We start from the raw sequence: 27,076 nt of genomic DNA, 5'->3' as shown, positions 1-27,076 counted from the left end.
TCGCGGTGTAAACTAGGCTAATGAATCAAATAAGTATGCATTTAATAAGGAATTTTGGTAATTGGTTTATTTCGTTTTTTTAAAGCAATACGATGTTTTAAAAATCATGAAATTTAGATTTTTCAATTAATTATTTAATAACTACTTGTTTACTTTTGAAACCCCATAACTTTCATAAGTTTATGTTGTTTAACCAGTTAGCAGCCCATCAGAGCAAACTTTTTGCCTTCAATTTTCTCGAAAACCATCGTTCTGGGCGATGTGCAACAAGAGTACCTTTTTTGTAGGAAAAAGTATGTAGTTTTTAAAAAATGAACCCACGTTGCGAAGAAAATAACCTAAAAAAAGTTATTCACGAATTAACCCCCTACCCTTGCAAAAACTACCCTTTCCGATTTTCCAAATTATTTTTCAGTATCACTATTTGATTTTGGGTCAAAATTTATGGCAGAGGATTTTTTTTCGAAATTTTATCTCGTTTTTTAAGCCTACAATTTCAAAAAACCGTTTTTTAAATTTACCCTTTCAGTGCCCCTAACTCCCTTAATATGCATTTTCCACCCTATAGTTATAGGAACTTTTTTTAAAATTTTTAGGAGTACTATCACCCCCCGAATTTTTTTACACCATTTCAATGACAACCTGTATATGTATGTATATGTATCGCATATTCTATTTAAACCATGGATTCTAAACGTAAGCATGTCACATTAAGTCTTAAACAAAAGGCTGAAATTTTACATCTGCTGGATTCCGGATGTTCATTCACGTCCTTGGCGACACGCTTTAATGTCGGGAAGTCAACAATATCCGATATCAAGAAAAAAAAAGAGTGATAATATGTCGCGTACTGAAAAAGGGCCGGGAACAAGAAAAACGATGCGCCAAGCGGAATTTTCTGATGTTGAAGATGCAGTGTATACATGGTTTTTGCAACAGAGAGCACGACATGCACCAATTTCCGAAGCAATCATACTTCAAAAGGCTCGCCAATTTTTCACAGAAACGAATAATGAAAGAACTCAAACAAAAAATTGAGCAACTCGATCTTTCTTCAGAGCAAATCTATAACGCGGACAAATCTGGATTATACTAGCGCTGCCTTCCCAAAAAGACATTAGTACACGCAGACGAAAAGGGTGCCCCGGGTCGTAAAAGCAGTAAAGACCGAATTACATTTATGCCTTGCGCAAATGCAAGTGGCCGACATTAGTTGAGGTTGCTTGTGATCGGAAAATCAAAAAATCCAAGACCATTCAAAAACAGCAACCTACCTGTCTGTTACCGAAACCAAAAAAGTGCTTGGATAGATCGAGTTATCTTCGAAGAATGGTTCCACAGTGAATTCGTACCAAGCGTAAAAAAGTATCTTCGAATCAATAATTTTAAAGAGAAAGTCCTTTTAATACTGGACAATGCTTCAGCTCACAGACCAAGCCAAGAACTAGCCAGCCATGACGGTAATATTCAAGTCATGTTTCCTCCACCTAACTGCACTGCCCTGGTTCAGTCGATGGACCAGAATGTAATCCAAAATATAAAAGTCACATATCGAAAAAGACTGCTGCAAGAGGTACTTGTACAAAGTGATAAAAACATTGCGCAGTGTTTAAAGAATGTGTCGCTAAAGGATGCTGTGTTTGCATTAGCCGAATCTTGGAAGCAAGTGCCTGAAAAACTGGTTGTCAACTTCTTTCCGCCAAGGACATGGATGAATGCGATAAAGAAGATGTGATACCCCTGCATGCTTTACGAGGAGAAATATGTGATTCTATTTTGTCAGATGAAGGATCTGATCTAGTGGAGTTAGTGAACAAAGTGAATCGTGCTGATAATCCGATAGATAAAACGGAAGTTGAAAAATGGGCAAGAGGTGATGACGAAGAAAATTTGGATGTAGAGATCTTAGAAGATGATGAGATCATTGCTAATGTCGCAGGAGAAAATCAGAAACCTGATGACGAGGATGAACTTATACAATACAGAAAATGTCCAGCAAAGAAGCGGTGATCTCATTTGATAAGTGTCTACGTTGGGTGGAAGAAAATGAATTGCCACTGCATGAAGTGATCCTTCCAAGAAGAATTCGACAGAAGGCTGTCGATCTAAGCATCAAAAAATCTGTTCAAAGAACTCTGGACAATTTAATTCAAAGAAAATATTAAGAGGCAATGGAGTATGTCCATATTATGTATGCAGTTAATTGGTTTCTTTAAAAATCGTAATTATTTTTCTTGTTAGATAAATTTTTACTGAATCTTTTGTTTGATTTCCTGTTAAGTTTATTTTTATTTTGAAATATGCATTTATGTATGCACATAAATTTTAAATCCATTATGTACAAATATGTTTTATGGTGAGAGTGCATTTATATGGTGAAGAAAGTTATCTATAAACCGAACATATTCGGATTATAGAAATCATTTATTATATATCCTATAATCCGAAAGTTTTGGTAAACCGAACGGGGTCTGCCGGCTTTCTGTTCGGATTATCCATACATTAGTGTAATTACTTACAGATGTTGTCCTTCTTTTTATAGTAATATGTTATAGAAACACCAACATTTCTTTGCACATTTCACACTATCGAATGGTGCAAAAAAAATTTATATTTTTCCAACGTTTAACTTGAAAACTGAGCAGATTTTTAGTAAGAGCAAAATATACGTGCTATACTTGTAAGCCGCGATGTTTTTCCCGAATTAAAGTAGCATTCTTCAAATCATAGGCCCTGAGATAAATATGTAGACATTTTAGTAATTATTTATCAAAGTGGCGGTGCGTTTTGCACGTTGACAATCATTGCTTATTTGTTTACTTTTAAACTATTAAATATTTTGACAGTTCACTGTTCGTTCACTAATCGTTAATGCGTATTTAACCAAAATGCCTTTTTCTTCTGAAGAATAAAGAGACATGATAAGGATTTAATTAATCGAATTGCAAAAAAGGCATGTGAGCGCTGTTTGTTGGAATATCCAGAAAGACGATTGCCGCATTACACTTATTTTGCTAATATTGATAATAATTTAGCTCAATATGGAAGTTTTATTAAACCAAGGATTAAATATGGACGAGTCGATCCCGAAGAGGAACAAATTATCTCTGCAGAGTAGAAAGTAAAATGAATAATTTTAAATTATTTTTAAGGCAAATAATAATCATCGAGCTTCAATTAGAGTTTTCTCGAACGAATTGGCACTACCGCGAATAACAGTTTGGAGAACTTTACATGATCGTGGATATAAACCTTAAAAAAATTCATATTAGTCAAACACTAAGACCTGGCGATACTGAGAGACGCTTAGAATTTTGTCACTGGTTGCACGATAAAGTTAATGAAGATGCCGACTTCCTAAATAAAATTATAGTGACAGATTAATGCAGTTTTTAAACAAATGGACTATTTAATTAATAGACATAACGAACACTATTGGTTTTCTATTGACCCAACCCAAGGCAGAATCAAGAAGTAAGACCTCAAAGGGACGACAATTATTTAATTTATGGGTCGATATTCTCCGCTCTGATTTGCTCCAGCTTATTTGGGCAACCCTATAAATTTTAATTATATGTAGCGAAATTTCGAGGCAAAATTAAAAAAAAAAATTAATGTTTACTTACACCGGGCGGTTTTTTCGCCTTATAACCGGGACGTCTCCTATGCCCGTGTGAGGTCGAAGGCAGGGCGGCCATTTCGTCGTTCTGTTTCGACTGTATGGATCGCAGGAGGCCGGTTTGTCTAAAATTGCCGAGTTTCTTGGCAATTTCGTTACCGGCCAGCAAAGCGGGATACTTTGCCGGGGACGGTAGAGCGTTTTCTCTTGTGGACACCGGAGAGTCCGGGGAAGCTAAAAAAAAACGGTCGATTATCATAATAAGTGACGGAGAAAATCATCGACTTATAACCAATGATAGACTTAACATAGCATTCATTTTGATTTCGCAAATTCGTATAAATATGTTTATAATATCCATAAAATGAAAGAATATTTATAAATATTACATATGAACAGGGTGGCAATTTTATTAGGGGCCTATAGCTTTTCTCAGAATCTACAGGGTGTGCAAAAAAAAATCTTACAGAAGTGTTTTTGTTTTAAGCGAATTTTTAAATTATTTGACTTTCATCGATACAGGGTGAAAATACTTTTTTATGTATAATTGCAATTTTTCATTAAATGTATAATGGATAAAATTTGAGAATATAAATATTAAACAAAGGAAATTTATCTCTTTTTAGCCTTGATAAAGACGAAAAATATACATATCGTCGAAACGTCGACCAATTAAAAACTTGAGGTTCATTTACTTACTTCACTACATTTTCACCATAATACCTAATTGAGGAACACTATACCAAAGTTTACTGAATAAAATACAAGTTGCTTCACGCGCCGAATTACCTATTCACCGCCCCTCACTTCATCTGCCGGGCGACGCTCCTACAATCGAATCTGTTAGGTTACACAGTGAGTAGAGTTTAAATCGTTTTGATGTGCGAGCGTTTTATTACTAGTTGTACCGGGTGGACTCAGTGGAATGGCAAATTATTATAATCTATTATATTAAAATGTCGACTTATTGTTCGGTACATTGGAATTAGTTGTTTATTAAATTCATGATTGCATTCCTAGTTACTTTATGATCTGGTTCCTGTTTCTTTTTTTAAATTAATATAAAAATGGATTATAGGTGCCAACTCTGGAAAGTTATTTTTGGATTTACTGGCGAACATAGATATGCCGATCTTACTCCGAAACAATGTTATAAAAGGGTTAATATCTGTAGTTTGCATTTTGCGGAGAGCAGTTTTATGTTCCCTTCAAATCAACGTCTTAGACCCGACGCACAGAGGAGTATTCAAATCAAAAACCCGGTCATAAGTCCAAAACTCAATATAATATATAACCGTAAATAAAACATTTTTGCGATAAGAGGAATAGTTGGCGAGGCAAAAAAAACAATTGTTTTGAAAACAATGTAAATTGTTTTGGCAACGCAAGCAAGTGGCAGGTAAGGAACTAAAATTGAATTTACAGTTCATTTAGTAGTGCTGCTAAGTTAGGATTTTAAAGTCCGTTCGTGCTTTTGTATAAAGTAATATTATATTTTAAGAATTATGGAGGGGAATCGTGGTGGTAAGTACTTTATTTTGATATATAATTTAATTTTTAATTTTAACTGCATCAAGTTTCTAATGTATTTAATAAACTTCCATAATATTTAGTGTATTTTCATTTTTTTCTTGTTTTAACTAAGAGTAAAAAGTTGTGTATCTGGTTAGATCGGGCTCAGTTTTTTGAAGCATACGATAGGTTGACATTATGACACAAATGTCCTAAAAAAAAATCTTGCGCATATTTGCGCCATTTGCTTAAAATATTTTTTTTTGGAGTAGCTATAGGTATATAAATTACCCATTAGCAATCACAATTTGTTAGATCTTGGTGTAAGTTGTATGCGGTTTAGAAGTTACTTGCATCATTTTAATTTTTAAAAAACGTCAAAGTTCTGGAGTTTATTGTCATGTAAACAAATGTCAAATATCGGTAATTTAAGATGGCTTATTAAATTTAAAATTTTACCTTTCATGCGCATTTAAAATGCAAAACACGATTTAAAAACATATACGTATTTTATGTTTTTAATGAAGTGTCTTTTGTTACAGAGATTATTAAAAAGGACTTCAAAAGAAGATCGCTATATGAAATTATGAAAGAATGCAACGAACAGACTATTGCTGATAGAATTTTATATTTAGAAAAAAAAAATGAAATTCATCACAAAATGTCCTGAATATGAAAATTCTTATTTTCAAAGAAGTTTAGGGAATTTAAAAAGCGAATTAAAGAAAAAATGGGAAAACGCTTCAAGAAAAGAGGACCGTTTTTTAGCAACTAACGAACAGTGGCTTAATGGGTCGGTTAGCCTAATTATGTGGGAAAACATAACTCCAAAAGCGGGTAGACCACCAAAGGAATTTGGGGATCTAAGTGAACGCAGTAAGCGACGTAAAACCCAAGATTTAAGAGCGCAAGTCTCCTCTGTTGAGTTTACGTATGCTGCCCAAATGAGTCAACGAAGTGACGGAAACATTGACGTATCTAAAATTATAAAGGATATTACCTTAACTCCTACCAGGGCTTCAAAAATTAGAAAAGTCATTTCTTCTTTACAAAAATGTATTGTTAAAAAACACAGTCCGTCTCAGGCTCTTTCAATTTTTGTCGAAGCTGATCTTACAAAAAAACAGTATGAAATTATTTAGATTTGCAACAAAAACATCTATCCTTGCTACTCACTTATACAAACTGCAAAAAAAGATTGTTATCCGAAGGAAGAAGCATTATGTGTCACCGAAGTATGTGCCGAAATTAAGTTGCAGGAGCTACTGGACCATACGTGTGAACGTTTATGCAAATATTTAGAAGAAGTTTTAGATAGTTTTTCTGAAACAGAAACTGAGTTAGAACTTTTATGTAAGTGGGGATGTGATGGGTCTCATCAATCCCAATTTAAGCAAAAATTTGAAACTGGAGTTCCAGCAAGTGATTCTCATATTTTTCAAAGCTCGTTTGTTCCTGTAAGATTAGTAACTTCTAACAAAGATAGAAAAATTATTTGGCAAAATCCTGTACCTTCATCGACAAGATACTGCAGACCTATTCGCATCAGATTTCTTCACGAGTCAAATGATATAACAAATGAAGAAATCAATTACGTCGAAAGCCAAGCTTCAAATTTGAATAAAACTATAATAAAAACTCCTTTAGGGTCTACTTTTAAAATCTCTCATACTCTCGTTCCTACTATGGTAGATGGAAAAGTATGTTTGGCCGCAACAAATACGGCTTCTACAATGAGATGCTACCTTTGCGGAGAAACTTCAAAAAACTTTAATAAATTGGAAAATTTAAAAGAAGTTAAACCTGATGCTCTTAGGTTTGGTTTGTCTGTTCTTCATGCCAGAATAAGATGCTTTGAGTCACTTCTTCACGTGTCTTATAAATTACCAGTAAAAAAGTGGCAAATTCGAAGTTTCGAAGAAAAGACAATAATAGCAGAAACAAAACGCAAAATTCAAGAAGGTTTTAAAGAAGAATTAGGTCTGTTAGTTGATATCCCTAAGGCAGGTTTTGGGAATACGAATGATGGGAACACATCAAGAAGATTTTTTGAAAACCCAGAAATATCTTCGCGAATTACTGGAATTAATATAGAGTTAATTTTAGGAGTAAAAGTTGTTTTGGAGGCAATTTCTAGTGGCCATGCTATAAATGTGGAAAAATTTGCTTTCTATACAAGAAAAACAGCTGAGCTTTATGTCGAACTATATGGCTGGTACCCAATGTCACCAACATTACACAAAATTTTGCTGCATGGTGCTACAGTAATGTCACATGCAATTTTGCCTATAGGCCAGCTATCTGAAGAGGCTGCTGAGGCAAGAAATAAGCATTTTCGCTTATATAGGCAAAATTTTTCTCGGAAATTTACAAGAATAGATACGAATAGAGATATTCTTAATAGACTTCTACTAACCTCTGATCCCTATCTCTCTAGCATAAGAGAAAAAAGGCAAAAAAAAGTAAACCTTTTATGACAGAAACATTAGGTTTGCTTGTTTCAGAGATTCCAGATGATTCATTATCAGATTATAATAATATTGATGACAAATATGAAAAACAAGATGATGTAGTGAATTTAGAATTTAGAAAAGTTCGGATGAGGATTAGGTTTATTTTCATGTTTGTTTACATGAGTTTTTTGTATGTGCGCATATTGTGTTACAAAACGTTTCGTTTAGTTTAGATTTAAATAAAAAAAAATCGCCTTATAGTTTTCATTATTATTAATATACAGTGTATCTACATAAGTTCACACAGTTATATTCATATAATTATAGGAAACTTTTTTATTTTAAAAAACAAGTAATAAAAAGTCCGGCATTAAAGTTTTTTAAGTTTCTTGCATTATGGTGCAAACTTAAGTAGATACACTGTATATTTATATACATATTATATTTAATATTTAATGTTTTTAAAAGATAAAAATTTAAAAATTGCTTATAAAAAAAAATTAAAGTTTGTCAATAAACCTATTTTTATATTTTGAAGTTAATATTGTTTTTTTTAATCACCCTGTATAAATCTTGTTTTTATTTATCAAGAATAACAGATATTTGTCTTATAAACATTTTAAAAAAAGTTTGTATGAAAATAACCTATAAAATAATTTTGACCGCATATTAATATTGGATACTCCTCTGTGCGACGCAATTCCTACATTGTTCCTGACCAGAGCATCGACAAGTATGTTTTATGTTTTCTTCTAATTTGTGCACTTATAATGGCAATATGTATAATAGAAGGTACTTTTTAATATTTGCAATTTTTTGGTATATAGGGAAATCAGAATTATTTACAAATTTACGTACTATTTTTCCAGGCACAGATAATTCTAACATCATTGCAAGTCACACATTAAGGAAGGAATTCAGTGACGTTTCCGTGAAAACTTACACTCCGATGTAGGTTAATGTTTCTGTCCAGACGGATGTATGTAATAATACAGGTAAGTGAAAGAATCGGCACTGTGAACTTTTTTATAATATGCAAAACAATTACACTTGCACTATACTCAAATGTTTTACTTAAAGTACAATAAAAATTACCTTAAATTTTTTTAAATTATTTTGATCTTGTTTTGAGTTAAATTTTGATGTTGTATTAAAACAGGTATCGTATATCTAAAATAAATTTTACTTTCAAGATAAGTTCTGTCAAACGTCAATGAAGATTTCGGCAATAACTCCAAGAAAAATTCAATTAAGAAAAGAAAATAAAACTCTGGAAAAGGAAGGCTCTCACGCAAAAAGATCCCTGGAAGTGGGAGTTACTTTGGACGATGTTCAAAAATTCCAAGATGACAACTACCCAGCAGATTCTTGTGCATTCCTTAAGAGTCAGCTATCTCTTCTGAACAAGTCTCCTCTGGGAAGCAGGTACACAAATGAATATAAACAATTTGCTATGAGTTTATACCTTGTTGGACCAAAACCCAATAAAAAAATGTCTTGAAAAAGTTTGTCGTCAAAGTCCACTCTTCAACGTTTCACAAAAACAGGCAATTAAAATAACAAATAAGAAATAAGGGTAACCAATTATATGCCAGGTTATAGTACCTCTCTATCTTGAGAGGGTGTGTTGTGACCAAAATAACGTGCGCAGTTTCGTTTTCACATAAAATAAAATATGAAAGTTGGATTTTGGTCAACTTCTTATTTTATTATATTATTTTGCTATGTAAATGCGTTATGGAACTTTTGTACATTTAACTCTTATTTTATTTCTTATTTCACTTTATTTGTCTGTATAAATCCAGCTTAAGAGACTGCATTGTTTACATTTTAAAATGGAAAAAAAATATATTTTCCTCTCAATCTTTTGTCCTTCTTTTACAATATTGCACTTTTGCCAGAGCTATTTATCCGCTTTTTAAGTATTAAAAAATGTAATACCTTTTAAAGGTTATTTGAGTCGGAAACATAACTGAGCTTATCATGAAAAAAAAACTAATAGAATATTAATAAAATTCATAGAAAAATCGACTTAATTTAAAAGCAGCAGTCCAAACAAAAATATCTTGGAGCATTAAAAAATTTAGTCACTTCGGCAACGTTGCGCTACAGTCTTACGCACGTTTTACTATTTTTCGAGTTCTGTCAAAAATTATGAATGAATGAATCTCGAGCGATGTTGCCAAGGAATTAAAACAAAAACGCTTTAAATTATTGAGTCTAAGGGTGTATTTTGTGTTTAGAGTGTGTTTTATCAGTTTTTTGTTGTTTTCGTACTTTTTTGGAGAAAATGAATGCCAAAATAAACGATCATGGTGCATTCTTGTGTAGTAAAGAGAGTAGAGCATTAAAATCCAAATTTCATCGGAAAGTTTATTTGTTCATGTTTAAACAGCAATAGACTTTTGTATTTTTACCACCAGCGTCGTCACATGAAAAATATTACGGTTAATTAATTATGTAATGACATTTTTCGCCTCTATTTAAAATTGCACAAGAGCGACGAAAACAACAGGTATTGATATAGAAAATTATTTGTACACTACACAATCCTTTCTCCATCCTTTTCTCTCTCACTACTAATTTTAAAACAATAAAATTCCACATTATTGGGCTGGTTATGAATGAAACATTACGTTTATTACTTATAATGTCTTTGGTAATGCTATTATTAGTCTGAAAAAATAACAAAAACGTCAAAAAGTGTAGTAATCAATCATTTAAAATTCAAACATGTCATTACTTAATAGTTATGTCTATCTTTAGTTATTAAGTTTAGTAACAGTAATATATGCATTTTTTTACACAAACTTTTGACTTTGATTTAAAAATAAATCCTAATGAAACCAGTCGTACCAAAACATCCTTTAATAAGATACCTAAGTACCTAATTATTAACAAAAAAAATTTAACCATTTAGTTCTTGAATGAGGTAAACTTTGATAATGTAAAATTTATTTAGTTTGGTGGTTATAAAAACAAATAATTTATAGTATTATCAATTTACATATTTTTCCCAAGTAGGTACATTACGGTACATTTAATTTTATTCCAGATAATAAAGTTATTATAAAATCGTGCTCCGTCTTCCCCTACAGTTCGAATTAGACGAAACTCGTAAAATAATAGGTATCTTTTACCAGAATTCCCCTTTACATTTTTTGCTAGTTCCCCGTCGGCGAGGAGCTCGGCGGCCTACCTTTGACATCGAAAGATAAAAGGTTTTTCGCCGAGTGAAGCAACTTGTATTTTATTCAGTAAACTTTGACTATACTCTGTCAACATTTAAATTTTTCGCTTAAAAAAATGTGTGAAATGAACAAAATGTAACGGTCAACAAATTTGACAATCATGTATCCAAAGTTGCCATTACAAACGAAATCAAATTAAGTAAATTTCAATGACTGATTAACTTAAAACTCCATTTATAAACAATAACTAGTTTGGTCTATAATTGGTCATAAGTCTATGCGGGAAATCGACTTAATTACTTTGTCTAGCAACAGTTTTATCGGCGGGAATAGCCACAGTTCGGTCCTCGGTGTCCATCGCCTCTAGCACAGATCCGGCCGGTAAGATGGCCAACGCAGGCGAAATGATTTCCACCGGAGACACCGGGATGCTTCGCATTTCCTCTTCTAGATGTGAAAACGTTTTATTTAATTTTAATATTAAAAAACAAGCGTATTAAAGTGGTTTACCTAGGGACGACTCTCCCGTGTACAACATCAGTTCCATCATGCCGCTCTGTTGCTGCTCGTTGTGCTCCTCGTGTTTCTCTTCGATCATTAAATGCTTTTGGGTGTCGTCGTTCGGGTCGTGCATCATGATTATATCGTCGGAGTTTGATGAACTGTCGTCGTCTTCGCCCAGATCACCTGCACAGTAAAAGCTCATTAGTTTTTAAAATATTTTATGCTAAAAGACCAAGAAAGTTAAACTTACTAAAGGTTTTTAAATTAATTTATTTATTCAAGTAGGAAATCATAATGCAACTAGTAGCTATCTTAATTTAATGCTCAGTTAGCTGAAACTAGATAATAAAATGATCACTTTGTTTCAAAAATTCAATTTCAACTTAAACTACATATACAGGGTGATTGACGACCGATGGTACGTTAGCCGTATATGGAAAACGCAACGTTGCCGCTTAGACAGAACATTGACAATACCTTTGATATGTCAGCATTAATATTTTCAACTTCTGCTTGTTTATAGGAAAATCCTTGTGACTGAAATCTTTTTATCCACGTTTTTATGACTTTATTGTCGTTAGATAAAAAGTTGCTCAAAGTTGTATGTAATGATTAAAAAACAAATTTCAAATTAGAATTTACATAATAAAAATGACAGTGTTATAGCTCACGGTAAAAAAAATAAATGATTACATATTTACGAATACATTTGGAGACAAAAAAAATTACACACTAAATCGTAATAAATATACACAAATAAATGTAGAATTACTGGTACACATACGTACACGTAATGGTACATTTACATATAGCCTGTCCAAGCGTTAGTCTGGTAAGAACCAACGGTTACTGTCAAAAATGTCAAATGACATCACGGTTAAGGGTATCGCTTAGATGGGATGCTTTAATATTGCGGTCGATTGGTTATTTGTTTACATGTATATTCTGTGGCGCTGTATTGTGTACAGGGACGTTGTTCTTAAAACGTCATTGTTCTTCTGGATAGAGTTTGAACAAAACCCACTTGTAGTTTTACAGTTCTTAAAAAATATTGAGCATAATACATTTTTGTATATTTCGGAAAATTGTAGTTTTTGTTTGTTTATACAATCCGTTTTCAATTTTTTTATTTGTCACCTCACTGATAAAAATGGTAGTAATATTAACTAATAAGTCATGTACATTTTACAATCTCTTAAGTAATAATATTGTTACTGGATATATTAGGTAAAATTTTAAAAATCTCCGGATTCACAGTTGATATTGTGTATTTCATATTTTACATATAAAAACATCTTAAAGTTAAATTTTCTCGTATAAACTATGTAAATGAATAATTCACATAACAAATAGTGTATTAAAAATTACAAGTTATATTATGTACTTCTCTTTTTACATGAAATATTATGTCAGCATTTTTCACATATTCTATTATGTAAAATTACAATATAAAAGCTGTAAATGTAGCGCCCCCACAATTTCCTAACCTCGTTCTTTTTTACCACGAGGCGACGTCTTCAATATTTCTCATCCTGTTGGGTCGATCGCCTCCCTTCTTGTTTTAAAAGTGAATTTCATTGAAACTTTATTTTTACCTTTTAAGGTAAGTAAAAAAATATATTTCTTTAAAATGATAGAATGCAAAATGTGTTCATTTAAGTGTTTCACATTCAGAAAATATGAATTGTCCCAGTATTTAAAGAAATTTTAAGAAAATTATAACTTTGTTGAACCTAAAAAATTCTAATAGGAAAAATGTTAAACAAAGATTCTTTTTTTTATTATATTCCAATACTAAATACTTTAAGTACACTATTAAAAGATAAGAATGTCTTAAATTAGTTTTCTTCGTTATCAGAAACTCAACCAGTAAGCAGTATGTTTCAAGACTTCTGATGGTTTCAGTGGAACAGCGAGTTATTTAAAAATAATAAAAATTGCTTTAAAATAATTTTATACCAAGATGCCTTTGAAATTTGTAATCTTCTAGAATCCGCCAGAATAAAATATAAATTAGTTGGTATATATATGACTCTTGTAAATCTTCTTCCTTGGAATAGATCACAAGTAAATCAAATTCAACTTGTAGCATTGTGTTTCGAAAGTCAAATAAAATATTTTGGATTTTCTGCAAAATTTTTCTCAGTTATCACTGATGATCTTAAAGTATTGGAGAATCAGGGAATAAATATAAATGACCAGTATATAAAAGGAACGATAGCCGGTTGTGGTTGGTGATAATTTGGAAAACCATCAAATTTGTGGATTTTTTGAATCTTTCAGCACTAGTAATTATTTTTATAGATTTTGTTACATTAATTCCTTTGATGGAACCCTTAAGAAAAATTTATTGCGCAATAAAGACTTAAGCGGGGTTTCCACATGCACCATCATCATCATCTTTGCACTGATTCCTCCGGTCTAGCAACGAAGGCTCTTGCCGGACTTTTGATTGATCCTTTAGCCGAGATTAGGCGCCATCTTTTTATGATTCTGGGTCGCATCTAGGTGCTTGGACTTTTGGACTTGCTCGGAGAGTAGGAACCGACTGGTCGGTTGTTGTTGTTATGCACTGAATTCTCCGGCGTAGCTTCGATGGCTCTTGCCGGTTTCCTGATGTTATTTGTTTTGTTTACGCTTTTGGCGCCTATCTTTTTTTTTTCTTGGTCGCATCGAGTTGCTCTAGCTTGTGATGCCACGGAACGTGGGACTTGACTGAATGGGATGTGGAAGCGTTGGTCGTATTTATAAGCCGACTGGTCGGGATAGGTTTGGTTGCATGTATTTATGAGGTCTGGGTGTGATGGTATTGGACGCGAGCCTGTGGAGCAGACCACGCCCCCTCAGATTGCGGAACTTTTGGCTAGCGAGAAAAGGTCGGGCGGAGGTGTGAACGTAACCGGTCCTTTACGGTGCTGTTTGGTGATAAATTAGGTTTTTGGCGGTTGGATTGGGTTTTGTATGAAGTTTATTTTTGTGTGGTTATTAAGGATGGGAACTGGGATTTGGACATGTTACGAAGGAAACGAACGGACACTGCGAAAACCTAGACCTCGACTCCCAGCAATAGTTTGATCACCGGGTTGGAGTTTAATTTCTCCAGTTTTGCCATTAAGTTATCAATTTTTTTTTCCAGGATCCCGTCGGGGAAACTTAAGAGATTTAGGAGATTTGTGTTTTTAATTGATAAATCGGGCCGTTTCATGTGCGATGATGTATTGCCATCCTTTGGCTTCGCCCTCCTGTTATTAGAGTCCGAGTCGGTCGTTCTCAAGGTCTCAGCGAAGCTTTTTTATTGATTGTTTGTGTTTTTTATATTTGGGTTTTTTGGGCAGCGCCAATAGCTCGCCGGATGGTCACCGCCGCAATTGCAACACTCAGCCGGGGTTGCTCTGTTTTTTACACATTCTGAATAGAAATGTTCGCCCTTGCACTTGTGGCAACGCGGCTTTGCGCTGCAATTACTCAGGACATGACCATATTCCTGGCAGCGATGACACTGCCCAATTTGCTTCCTGTTTTCAATCGTCTGAGTCAAACCCCATCGCTCTCAGCTCCTCCTCGACCTCTTCTAGCTTGAAGTTTTGGTCAAGTACTTTCAATATCACGTTCAGTTTCCTGTCCTCCTCAAGGAAGAAGGAATGGAATTCCATTCCCTCCTCCTTGAGAAGTCCTGTTAGTGCCCGGTGGTCGTTAGGAGTTTTGGGGAAGAGTGCTAATCCCAATTTGTCTTTCTGCACTTTTACTATGTTTATTTTTTTTCACAAAATAACTTGTATTTTGCGGACCAGTTTTTTGTGTCTCTTAACACTACTTTTGGGACTTTGTTAATATTTATGCTGGGATCAGTGCTCCTCCCTTTGCCCGGTAGGGAAAGGTCTTTTAAGGGCATGTACAGTGGATTTTTTCTAAATTTTGGCGTAGGATTTTCGGTGGAGTTTTGGATGGGATCTCAGGCTGGACGATGTTGAGGGGACTGGCTCCCTGTTTGTTGTTATTTCAGAGTGAACCAGTTCCGAGGCCGGCTCACCTCCGTCTTGTGAGGGCGGAGACAGGCCCGCGTCTTCCCTGGTTCTTTTATTTTTACGCTCCTTTTGATTTTCATCACTAGCCAGACCCCTCTGTGCCGTCAGTTTCTCTTTGAGTTCGGAATTTTTGATGGTAAGGGTTTCGTTTTGAGTCAACACCTCCCCGAGTTTACATTTCAGGTCCGAGATCGGTCCATTGAGAGCTTGGTTTTCAGAGATTAACTTATTTATCTTTTGTTTAAACAGTTGTACTCTCTCGATGATCTGAGAGTTTCTAAGTTTAATCTCATACATTTCGTTTGTGTTTTTCTCAATTTGCAAATCTCGTTCTCGAATTTTCTCCTCAGTTTGCGTACTCTTTCCTCGCATTGCCTAATTTCCGCACTCTGGGGTGGCGCTTTGCCAGCTCCCGGGTCGGGGTTTGGAGTGGTTTTGAGTGATTTTGCTAGTCTGGGATCAGTACGGGATTTGGTATGTGGTTTAAGGAACTTAGAGGAATCGTCCGAAGTCTTACCCCGCTCTCTCTCTTGTCTGCTTGTCGTTCTCTTGTAGTCTTCGCTTTTGGTGGATCTATCAGTTGAGCAGTTGAGTATCCATCTGACACGTCCATTCTTTGCTTCTCCTCTGTTTTTTTTTCGGCGATAGTTGTGCTCCCCACTGACGATGGGGGGCGAGTCGACGTTTTTCTCCGCCGTTGTTACTTTGGAGCCTTATCTGCTTTGATGAAATTGGGTGTATCGCTGTGTATTCAATGGATGACTTTTTAAACTGACGTGCTCTTATGGCAATCACTGAATAATCGAATAATGAAAATGAAAACTTTCCACATGCAGGGATTACTGGCGCCAGTATTCACCAGTTTACTGGCGCCACATTATATAATATTATATAATTAACTGGCACCATTGAGCGTTTCCACAGGTTTGTTTAAAATTTTAAACTGGCATGTCATTTATGTCATCAAAATGGTGACAGCAGCAATTCTTCGTGCTAGCAGTTTTGTTGCAAATTTTGTGTTCAGAAATGCGGAAGCAATTGAAAGGAAAGAAAAAACGTAAACATAGGTATTGGATCCGTGATTGGATTTCACGAAGAAGTAAGCTAGGAGCATCGCATAGGTTAATCCGTGAATTAGCAGATGAAGACCAAGAATCATATCGTAATCACCTAAGAATAACAGAAGAACAGTGTACTTTTTGTTGAATCTCATAGCTAACAAAATACAAAAATCAAACATTCATATGAGAGACGTTATTCCAGCTCGTCTCAAATTACAAGTAACACTACGATTCCTGGCTACAGGAGATTCTTTTGCTCTTTACAATATATGTACAGGATACCAAAATGCACAATATCAAAATTTATATGTGATGTTCTGGATGCTATTTATACTGTTCTAAAGGAATACATCAAGGTAAGACATTGTAAATGAAAAGAAACTTAAGTGATTTTTTTCATGTTTTTGCAACATTGAAATATTTAAGTTATATCTTATAATTTATATGTATAATTTTCAGTTTAAGCTTTGTTAAGTTAAAATCTTTAAATTTTAAGTTTTTGTTACCATACCTGGTAATTTCCTGAAAAAAAAAATATTGACAGAGTTACAGTATAGTATATTGACAAAGATATTTTACATAGCCTATTATGTATCTATTGAAATTTACATATAATAATAATAATAATAATAATAAACGTCTTTCTATTAGGCTCGGCGAAGGGCAGCCATGGCTGTTTGCTTAACCGAGCATACAAAAATCAAATATTACATAATTACAATATTGCATAAAATATCGGCAAACATCTAACTAAATACATTAAATTCTAAATAATAACAGTCAAATGTATAATTCAGCATTAATTAAAAACTACTATGTTACAATATTAATTTTAAGGGAAAAACAGGTGAAAAAATACTTATAAAGATACCTACTACTTATACGGGAGAAAAATAATAATGCTTCTTAAACAGTTTAGAAGTTTTATTCTTATTTATATTTACCCAGCAAGAAGCCCTTTAGTCGAGTTTTAAAACCCGATGAACTGAGATTTTCAAATTTGTTACATATTAAAGTGTTATAGCACTTGGAAGCCAAAAACGAGAAACTGTGCTGAAACATGGCTGTTCGATGCTTTGGCACGTTTAAGAGATTATTATGGCGTGTAATCCGATCATGTGTAGAGGATCTGTACGTCATCTGAACCCTTAGATAATCAGGAATACCCGTCATTAATATTCTATAGAGAAAACATGCAAAATGAAGAGTTTCGCGGTCCTGAATATTTAGCCATTTTAATTCTGGCAACTTGTATCTTACATGATCTCTTGCTCTCAAATTATAGATAAAGCGAATACAAGAATTTTGAATGCGTTGTAATCTCTTTTTTGATATTAAGTCAAGTGAAGGTCCATATACAAAGTTACAGTAGGTAGTATGCGAGAGTACCAAGGACTCACACAAAGTCTTTTTAAGATGAGTACCAAGAACGCTTTTGCTCTTGTATAAATTGCGTAATGACATATAAGACCTTTGCACTACTTTTGCCACCTGTGATCGAAATTTAAGACCAGAATCCATTATTACACCGAGGTTATTAGATTCGTGTACTGTTGGAATAATGCTCTGGGAAATCTGGACTACCAAACTTTCTGCTGCCCATTTGTGATTAGGGCCAAAGTATATAACAGCTGATTTAGAAGCATTGATTCAGTTGACTGATGGCCGCATGACTCTCAGATTTAGAAAAACTCTTAGAGATTTGGGTATCGTCAGCATATCGATTGCCAGAGCAGTCATCGTCAATCACAGAGTCTAAATCAGCGGTAAAAATGAATGAAATGCAATTAAATTTTACATAATATGTTATGGTAACAAAATTGCCAATGTAATATGATGAAAATTTACAATGTTGAAATTTACAGTGCTGTCAACCGCTAGAACTTTCCTCCTAAGCAGGATTACTGGCGGGTAAATGACGTCATTTGACGTCTCTCGGTAAATACCAAATATCGCTTGTATGAAGCGGTATTTACTTTTGGCTTTAACCACCCCTCGCTTGCACAGGCTAATAACGTATTTACGGACTTTGATGTGTTTCTTTATTCATATTGGTATATTTATATGTTAATTATTCAAATGTATAATTACATAAAAAGCGTTTTGATAATAATAATGTGGTAACAACAGCAACTATTGCTAACTGAAAACTTAAACTAATTTTATTTTTGATTCATTAGTTTGTGTATCACCGAAACAGTTTCGCGTTGCGTATTTCATATTTCATGTTTCTTGTTTCACGCTTCATGTTTCTTTGATGTGTGGGCCCGCCTAAGAGTTGCAATCAAAAAGTAATTTCACACCCATTTCTGTGGCATGAAAATAACCAATGATTTAGTGTGTATTTGTACTTTTATATTTTTTCATCAGTGTTGTCTATTAGGGCAGTTTAAATATCTGACATTTCTAGAACACTTACTCTCATTGCTGGAGCTATAAACTATAGGCGTAGGCGCAATGTCCGGTACGGTAGTGGGAAAAATAACCTTGGGAATGACCGTTCTAAAGTTGTCAAACACGTAACCGGTCTCGTACCAGTTGGCCAAGTCTCCGTCGACCACTTGCCGCGACTTCACCGGCTGCGCCAGACACAATTTCGAATACTGAAACGACAAAACCATATAAACTTCAATTGAATTAAAACAAACAAAAAAAACAACAACACTCTTACGGTATCTTTAAAATCGTTCGTGATGTTCACACTCTGCTCCAACAGAAACACTATTAGGGCCATCACGTGCTCGGACACCAAACCTTTGACCGCTTTATACAAGATAACGAACGCCATCGCATGGAAAACGTTCCAGGTTAAAATGTGCCTCGGATCGATGTAATTATCGCCGACGTTGGCGGGGGTACGGAACGGGGGCCACGGGTTCACTCCCGGTTTCAATTTATTCGTTTGCCTGCAGCTAAAAATTGGAAGAATTAATCGAAAAAAAAAACACACTTTCATTCCACTCACTATTCAGTGTATCTGTCAATGGAGTTCTGGAAATCCCTTCTATGTACCGCCCTTAACAACACGTGAATGGGATCGTAATGGTTCTCCCATACGGTCGATTTCGGCACGTACATTCCCTGTTGCATGTTGCCCATGGCTTCTAACGCCGGTGCCCGGTAGTCTGCGCATTCCGCCAATAAGGCTTCGAAGTCTCTGCTCTGCGTACCAGATCTGTAACACACGGAAATTCCTTTATTTAGAGAATTATTGGGGTTAATTTAAAGGAAAATAAAGTACCTTTCTGGCATTAGTTCCATTAGCTGTGAATGGGTTTTGTCGGCCATGCAAAGTAACGTGACCATTTCCAGTCTGTTCAGGACAGTGTCAGGTAAACCTGAGATAAAGAAAGGGAAAGGTTACGAATGTAAACAACATGGTGCAACAATCATAGACCTATCAGAGGAATTTGCACCGAGATTTGAGTCTACAAAGAAGCTACGGAAAGAGAAAAACAAACTACCACGAAAAAGTGTTTTATCCAACTGGGTTGTACACACACCACCTGGAAACTGTATTTGCAAATAACACAAATATCTTTAAAAGCAAATTGGATAAAGAACTCCAAAATATTAACACTACAGAATAGTTCATTACTACCAATAAACTAGTGATTCAACTTTAAACTATGATAACACTGGTACTGTATGCTGCAAATTGGTACTACAAATCTAACCAATTAGAAAATAAGTGTAAACCAAAACTGTCTTATCGATGTTCCACGGTTATTTTATTGTTAACATACAACGATTGCAATGATTGATAGCAATTACTCTTTTAAGAGTCATGGTTATCAATCATTCAATGAACTAAGGGGGAGTGAGTCAATGCTACTCAAGAATCCCCAAAATTCATATTTATGTACTGTAAATGTACCCATGTAAGAACATTAATCCAAAGTGTATCAATGAGCAAAATATTCACTCATAAGAAAAACCTGCTTACCCAAATTGGTCCTGACGCTAACCAATGTGGCCAAAAACGTAAGACAACTCTCCAACATGGGAGTGTCGTTTTCATCCTCGAAGAATGGATTCGTATGGGCCCTAAACGGCACCAGACTCATGAATTCTTTGATGTGAAACCTGCAACAGCCAAATTTACATTTCGCATTTCTATATATTATATGGGCAACGGATACTTACTGGTCTATAACCATGGTTAAAAATCGTTCCGTGTTGACTCTAGTGCAACAAATTTGAAGCAGGTACAGGTCGGCGTCCACCATCGAGTTGCAAAAGTTACATTGGATGTACGTCATCGCTTGCCCTTTGATCTGAAGGCCGTTTCTCACCCAAAGGCCGTTGAGGATCTCGTAGAAGGCCACCTGAAATTAAATCGTTTGTATAAATATTTACGGTCTTAGTCATAAGAATTATGAGAGATAAACGGATTTCTTGTTGGCAGATTCATTAAGAGTCAATGGCTTCAAACCAGTTCGAATTACACAAGAAATGATTCATCTTAAATAAGATATTTAACAAATGATTTAGCATATACCATTTTAAGTTTCATACTTTTCAAGTGTTTGTGTGAACAATAATACGTATAGCGAGCAAAAAATTTTTAGAACAAGAAACCCCATTCAAAAAATTTAAATTACAAAGTAAACTCACTTTTCAGTTAGACACAGGAGTCGAGAACAACCCCCCGTATCGAATTTTTTGACCAAAAATTTTTTTTTTCGAAATCAAACTAAGTATACCAGCGTCTTATTTAGGTCACCTAGATTACGAAAATACCGGGTTTTAACAGGATTCGAGCAGAACTAAGGGAATGAGAGCACTTTGAAAATTCGGAAAAAGTCATTTTTTGACCTCGTTTTTGAGGCCGAAAATGGGCTCCAAAAATGCGATATCTCAGCAACTATTAGAACTACGACCTGGCGGATGGTCTCGTTGGATTCAGAAGGACGAAACTAAGACAAAACCGTTGAAATTTTTCCGATAGTGCCCATAGAAGCCGAGATATCGGCCTTCAAAGTTTGGGTTTTTTCGTTTTTCGGGTATACCCCCCCGTATCGAATTTTTTCACCAAAAATTTTTTTTTTCGAAATTAAACTAAGTATACCAGCGTCTTATTTAGGTCACCTAGATTACGAAAGTACCGGGTTATAACAGGATTCGAGCAGAACTAAGGGAATGAGAGCACTTTGAAAATTCGGAAAAAGTCGTTTTTCGACCTCGTTTTTGAGGCCAAAAATGGGCTCCAAAAATGCGATATCTCAGCTATTGTAAGAGCTACGACCTTGCGGATGGTCTCGTTGGATTCAGAAGGACGAAACTAAGACAAAACCGTTGGAACTTTCCCGATAGTACCCATAGAAGCCGAGATATCGGCCTTCAAAGTTTGGATTTTTTCATTTTTCGGGTATACCCCCCCGTATCGAATTTTTTCACCAAAAATTTTTTTTTTTCGAAATTAAACTAAGTATACCAGCGTCTTATTTAGGTCACCTAGATTACGAAAGTACCGGGTTATAACAGGATTCGAGCAGAACTAAGGGAATGAGAGCACTTTGAAAATTCGGAAAAAGTCGTTTTTCGACCCCGTTTTTGAGGCCAAAAAAGGGCTCCAAAAATGCGATATCTCAGCTATTGTAAGAGCTACGACCTTGCGGATGGTCTCGTTGGATTCAAAAGGACGAAACTAAGACAAAACCGTTGGAATTTTTCTGATAGTGCCCATAGAAGCCGAGATATCGGCCTTCAAAGTTTGGGTTTTTTCGTTTTTCGGGTATACCCCCCCGTATCGAATTTTTTCACCAAAAATTTTTTTTTTCGAAATTAAACTAAGTATACCAGCGTCTTATTTAGGTCACCTAGATTACGAAAATACCGGGTTATAACAGGATTCGAGCAGAACTAAGGGAATGAGAGCACTTTGAAAATTCGGAAAAAGTCGTTTTTCGACCTCGTTTTTGAGGCCAAAAATGGGCTCCAAAAATGCGATATCTCAGCTATTGTAAGAGCTACGACCTTGCGGATGGTCTCGTTGGATTCAAAAGGACGAAACTAAGACAAAACCGTTGGAATTTTTCCGATAGTGCCCATAGAAGCCGAGATATCGGCCTTCAAAGTTTGGGTTTTTTCGTTTTTCGGGTATACCCCCCCGTATCGAATTTTTTCACCAAAAATTTTTTATTTTCGAAATTAAACTAAGTATACCAGCGTCTTATTTAGGTCACCTAGATTACGAAAGTACCGGGTTATAACAGGATTCGAGCAGAACTAAGGGAATGAGAGCACTTTGAAAATTCGGAAAAAGTCGTTTTTCGACCTCGTTTTTGAGGCCAAAAATGGGCTCCAAAAATGCGATATCTCAGCTATTGTAAGAGCTACGACCTTGCGGATGGTCTCGTTGGATTCAGAAGGACGAAACTAAGACTAAACCGTTGGAACTTTCCCGATAGTACCCATAGAAGCCGAGATATCGGCCTTCAAAGTTTGGGTTTTTTCGTTTTTCGGGTATACCCCCCCGTATCGAATTTTTTCACCAAAAATTTTTTATTTTCGAAATTAAACTAAGTATACCAGCGTCTTATTTAGGTCACCTAGATTACGAAAGTACCGGGTTATAACAGGATTCGAGCAGAACTAAGGGAATGAGAGCACTTTGAAAATTCGGAAAAAGTCGTTTTTCGACCTCGTTTTTGAGGCCAAAAATGGGCTCCAAAAATGCGATATCTCAGCTATTGTAAGAGCTACGACCTTGCGGATGGTCTCGTTGGATTCAGAAGGACGAAACTAAGACTAAACCGTTGGAACTTTCCCGATAGTACCCATAGAAGCCGAGATATCGGCCTTCAAAGTTTGGGTTTTTTCGTTTTTCGGGTATACCCCCCCGTATCGAATTTTTTCACCAAAAATTTTTTTTTTCGAAATTAAACTAAGTATACCAGCGTCTTATTTAGGTCACCTAGATTACGAAAATACCGGGTTATAACAGGATTCGAGCAGAACTAAGGGAATGAGAGCACTTTGAAAATTCGGAAAAAGTCGTTTTTCGACCTCGTTTTTGAGGCCAAAAATGGGCTCCAAAAATGCGATATCTCAGCTATTGTAAGAGCTACGACCTTGCGGATGGTCTCGTTGGATTCAGATGGACGAAACTAAGACAAAACCGTTGGAACTTTCCCGATAGTGCCCATAGAAGCCGAGATATCGGCCTTCAAAGTTTGGGTTTTTTCGTTTTTCGGGTATACCCCCCCGTATCGAATTTTTTCACTAAAAATTTTTTTTTTCGAAATTAAACTAAGTATACCAGCGTCTTATTTAGGTCACCTAGATTACGAAAATACCGGGTTATAACAAGATTCGAGCAGAACTAAGGGAATGAGAGCAGTTTGAAAATTCGGAAAAAGTTGTTTTTCGACCTCGTTTTTGAGGCCAAAAATGGGCTCCAAAAATGCGATATCTCAGCAACTATTAGAACTACGACCTCGCGGAAGGTCTCGTTGGATTTAGAAGGACAAAACTAAGACAAAACCGTTGGAATTTTCCCGATAGTGCCCATAGAAGCCGAGATATCGGCCTTCAAAGTTTGGAATTTTTCATTTTTCGGGTATACCCCCCCGTATCGAATTTTTTCACCAAAAAATTTTTTTTTCGAAATTAAACTAAGTATACCAGCGTCTTATTTAGGTCACCTAGATTACGAAAGTACCGGGTTATAACAGGATTCGAGCAGAACTAAGGGAATGAGAGCACTTTGAAAATTCGGAAAAAGTCGTTTTTCGACCTCGTTTTTGAGGCCAAAAATGGGCTCCAAAAATGCGATATCTCAGCTATTATAAGAGCTACGACCTCGCGGAAGGTCTCGTTGGATTTAGAAGGACGAAACTAAGACAAACCCGTTGGAATTTTCCCGATAGTGCCCATAGAAGCCGAGATATCGGCCTTCAAAGTTTGGGTTTTTTCGTTTTTCGGGTATACCCCCCCGTATCGAATTTTTTCACTAAAAATTTTTTTTTTCGAAATTAAACTAAGTATACCAGCGTCTTATTTAGGTCACCTAGATTACGAAAATACCGGGTTATAACAAGATTCGAGCAGAACTAAGGGAATGAGAGCACTTTGAAAATTCGGAAAAAGTCGTTTTTCGACCTCGTTTTTGAGGCCAAAAATGGGCTCCAAAAATGCGATATCTCAGCTATTGTAAGAGCTACGACCTTGCGGATGGTCTCGTTGGATTCAGAAGGACGAAACTAAGACTAAACCGTTGGAACTTTCCCGATAGTACCCATAGAAGCCGAGATATCGGCCTTCAAAGTTTGGGTTTTTTCGTTTTTCGGGTATACCCCCCCGTATCGAATTTTTTCACCAAAAATTTTTTTTTTCGAAATTAAACTAAGTATACCAGCGTCTTATTTAGGTCACCTAGATTACGAAAATACCGGGTTATAACAGGATTCGAGCAGAACTAAGGGAATGAGAGCACTTTGAAAATTCGGAAAAAGTCGTTTTTCGACCTCGTTTTTGAGGCCAAAAATGGGCTCCAAAAATGCGATATCTCAGCTATTGTAAGAGCTACGACCTTGCGGATGGTCTCGTTGGATTCAGATGGACGAAACTAAGACAAAACCGTTGGAACTTTCCCGATAGTGCCCATAGAAGCCGAGATATCGGCCTTCAAAGTTTGGGTTTTTTCGTTTTTCGGGTATACCCCCCCGTATCGAATTTTTTCACTAAAAATTTTTTTTTTCGAAATTAAACTAAGTATACCAGCGTCTTATTTAGGTCACCTAGATTACGAAAATACCGGGTTATAACAAGATTCGAGCAGAACTAAGGGAATGAGAGCAGTTTGAAAATTCGGAAAAAGTTGTTTTTCGACCTCGTTTTTGAGGCCAAAAATGGGCTCCAAAAATGCGATATCTCAGCAACTATTAGAACTACGACCTCGCGGAAGGTCTCGTTGGATTTAGAAGGACAAAACTAAGACAAAACCGTTGGAATTTTCCCGATAGTGCCCATAGAAGCCGAGATATCGGCCTTCAAAGTTTGGAATTTTTCATTTTTCGGGTATACCCCCCCGTATCGAATTTTTTCACCAAAAAATTTTTTTTTCGAAATTAAACTAAGTATACCAGCGTCTTATTTAGGTCACCTAGATTACGAAAGTACCGGGTTATAACAGGATTCGAGCAGAACTAAGGGAATGAGAGCACTTTGAAAATTCGGAAAAAGTCGTTTTTCGACCTCGTTTTTGAGGCCAAAAATGGGCTCCAAAAATGCGATATCTCAGCTATTATAAGAGCTACGACCTCGCGGAAGGTCTCGTTGGATTTAGAAGGACGAAACTAAGACAAACCCGTTGGAATTTTCCCGATAGTGCCCATAGAAGCCGAGATATCGGCCTTCAAAGTTTGGGTTTTTTCGTTTTTCGGGTATACCCCCCCGTATCGAATTTTTTCACTAAAAATTTTTTTTTTCGAAATTAAACTAAGTATACCAGCGTCTTATTTAGGTCACCTAGATTACGAAAATACCGGGTTATAACAAGATTCGAGCAGAACTAAGGGAATGAGAGCACTTTGAAAATTCGGAAAAAGTCGTTTTTCGACCTCGTTTTTGAGGCCAAAAATGGGCTCCAAAAATGCGATATCTCAGCTATTGTAAGAGCTACGACCTTGCGGATGGTCTCGTTGGATTCAGAAGGACGAAACTAAGACTAAACCGTTGGAACTTTCCCGATAGTACCCATAGAAGCCGAGATATCGGCCTTCAAAGTTTGGGTTTTTTCGTTTTTCGGGTATACCCCCCCGTATCGAATTTTTTCACCAAAAATTTTTTTTTTCGAAATTAAACTAAGTATACCAGCGTCTTATTTAGGTCACCTAGATTACGAAAATACCGGGTTATAACAGGATTCGAGCAGAACTAAGGGAATGAGAGCACTTTGAAAATTCGGAAAAAGTCGTTTTTCGACCTCGTTTTTGAGGCCAAAAATGGGCTCCAAAAATGCGATATCTCAGCTATTGTAAGAGCTACGACCTTGCGGATGGTCTCGTTGGATTCAGATGGACGAAACTAAGACAAAACCGTTGGAACTTTCCCGATAGTGCCCATAGAAGCCGAGATATCGGCCTTCAAAGTTTGGGTTTTTTCGTTTTTCGGGTATACCCCCCCGTATCGAATTTTTTCACTAAAAATTTTTTTTTTCGAAATTAAACTAAGTATACCAGCGTCTTATTTAGGTCACCTAGATTACGAAAATACCGGGTTATAACAAGATTCGAGCAGAACTAAGGGAATGAGAGCAGTTTGAAAATTCGGAAAAAGTTGTTTTTCGACCTCGTTTTTGAGGCCAAAAATGGGCTCCAAAAATGCGATATCTCAGCAACTATTAGAACTACGACCTCGCGGAAGGTCTCGTTGGATTTAGAAGGACAAAACTAAGACAAAACCGTTGGAATTTTCCCGATAGTGCCCATAGAAGCCGAGATATCGGCCTTCAAAGTTTGGAATTTTTCATTTTTCGGGTATACCCCCCCGTATCGAATTTTTTCACCAAAAAATTTTTTTTTCGAAATTAAACTAAGTATACCAGCGTCTTATTTAGGTCACCTAGATTACGAAAGTACCGGGTTATAACAGGATTCGAGCAGAACTAAGGGAATGAGAGCACTTTGAAAATTCGGAAAAAGTCGTTTTTCGACCTCGTTTTTGAGGCCAAAAATGGGCTCCAAAAATGCGATATCTCAGCTAT

At 35.7% G+C, this 27,076-nt stretch overlaps 1 protein-coding gene and 1 long non-coding RNA gene across 3 annotated transcripts in view; both read right to left on the bottom strand.

The window, feature by feature from the left end:
* Positions 1-20,693, bottom strand: part of LOC126746819 (E3 ubiquitin-protein ligase Ubr3-like) — a 70,693-nt gene extending 50,000 nt beyond the window's left edge. The window contains exons 1-9 of the mRNA XM_050455217.1: positions 20,512-20,693; positions 20,312-20,451; positions 19,607-19,703; positions 19,331-19,540; positions 19,037-19,277; positions 18,785-18,968; positions 11,286-11,462; positions 11,076-11,222; positions 3,627-3,853 (exon numbers count right to left, since the gene is read on the bottom strand). Of these exons, the coding sequence (XP_050311174.1) occupies positions 3,627-3,853; positions 11,076-11,222; positions 11,286-11,462; positions 18,785-18,968; positions 19,037-19,277; positions 19,331-19,540; positions 19,607-19,703; positions 20,312-20,451; positions 20,512-20,627 (1,539 nt within the window). The 5' untranslated portion in view covers positions 20,628-20,693. The remainder of the gene's footprint in view (positions 1-3,626; positions 3,854-11,075; positions 11,223-11,285; positions 11,463-18,784; positions 18,969-19,036; positions 19,278-19,330; positions 19,541-19,606; positions 19,704-20,311; positions 20,452-20,511) is intronic.
* A 3,304-nt stretch (positions 20,694-23,997) lies between these two features.
* LOC126746826 (uncharacterized) lies at positions 23,998-26,776 on the bottom strand. 2 transcript variants are annotated; one of them, XR_007663996.1, is made up of 3 exons: positions 26,662-26,776; positions 25,932-26,296; positions 23,998-24,106 (listed from the first exon to the last, which is right to left on the bottom strand). It is a non-coding gene; the product is annotated as an uncharacterized LOC126746826 (long non-coding RNA). The 2 variants fall into 2 exon arrangements; XR_007663995.1 differs by lacking the exon at positions 23,998-24,106 and adding an exon at positions 25,458-25,566.
* Between the last annotated feature and the right edge of the window lie 300 nt (positions 26,777-27,076).

This window comes from Anthonomus grandis, chromosome 18 (genome assembly GCF_022605725.1).
Source record: "Anthonomus grandis grandis chromosome 18, icAntGran1.3, whole genome shotgun sequence".
In the NCBI taxonomy this organism is placed as follows: domain Eukaryota; kingdom Metazoa; phylum Arthropoda; class Insecta; order Coleoptera; family Curculionidae; genus Anthonomus; species Anthonomus grandis.
This window is presented reverse-complemented; position numbering and strand designations above follow the sequence as displayed.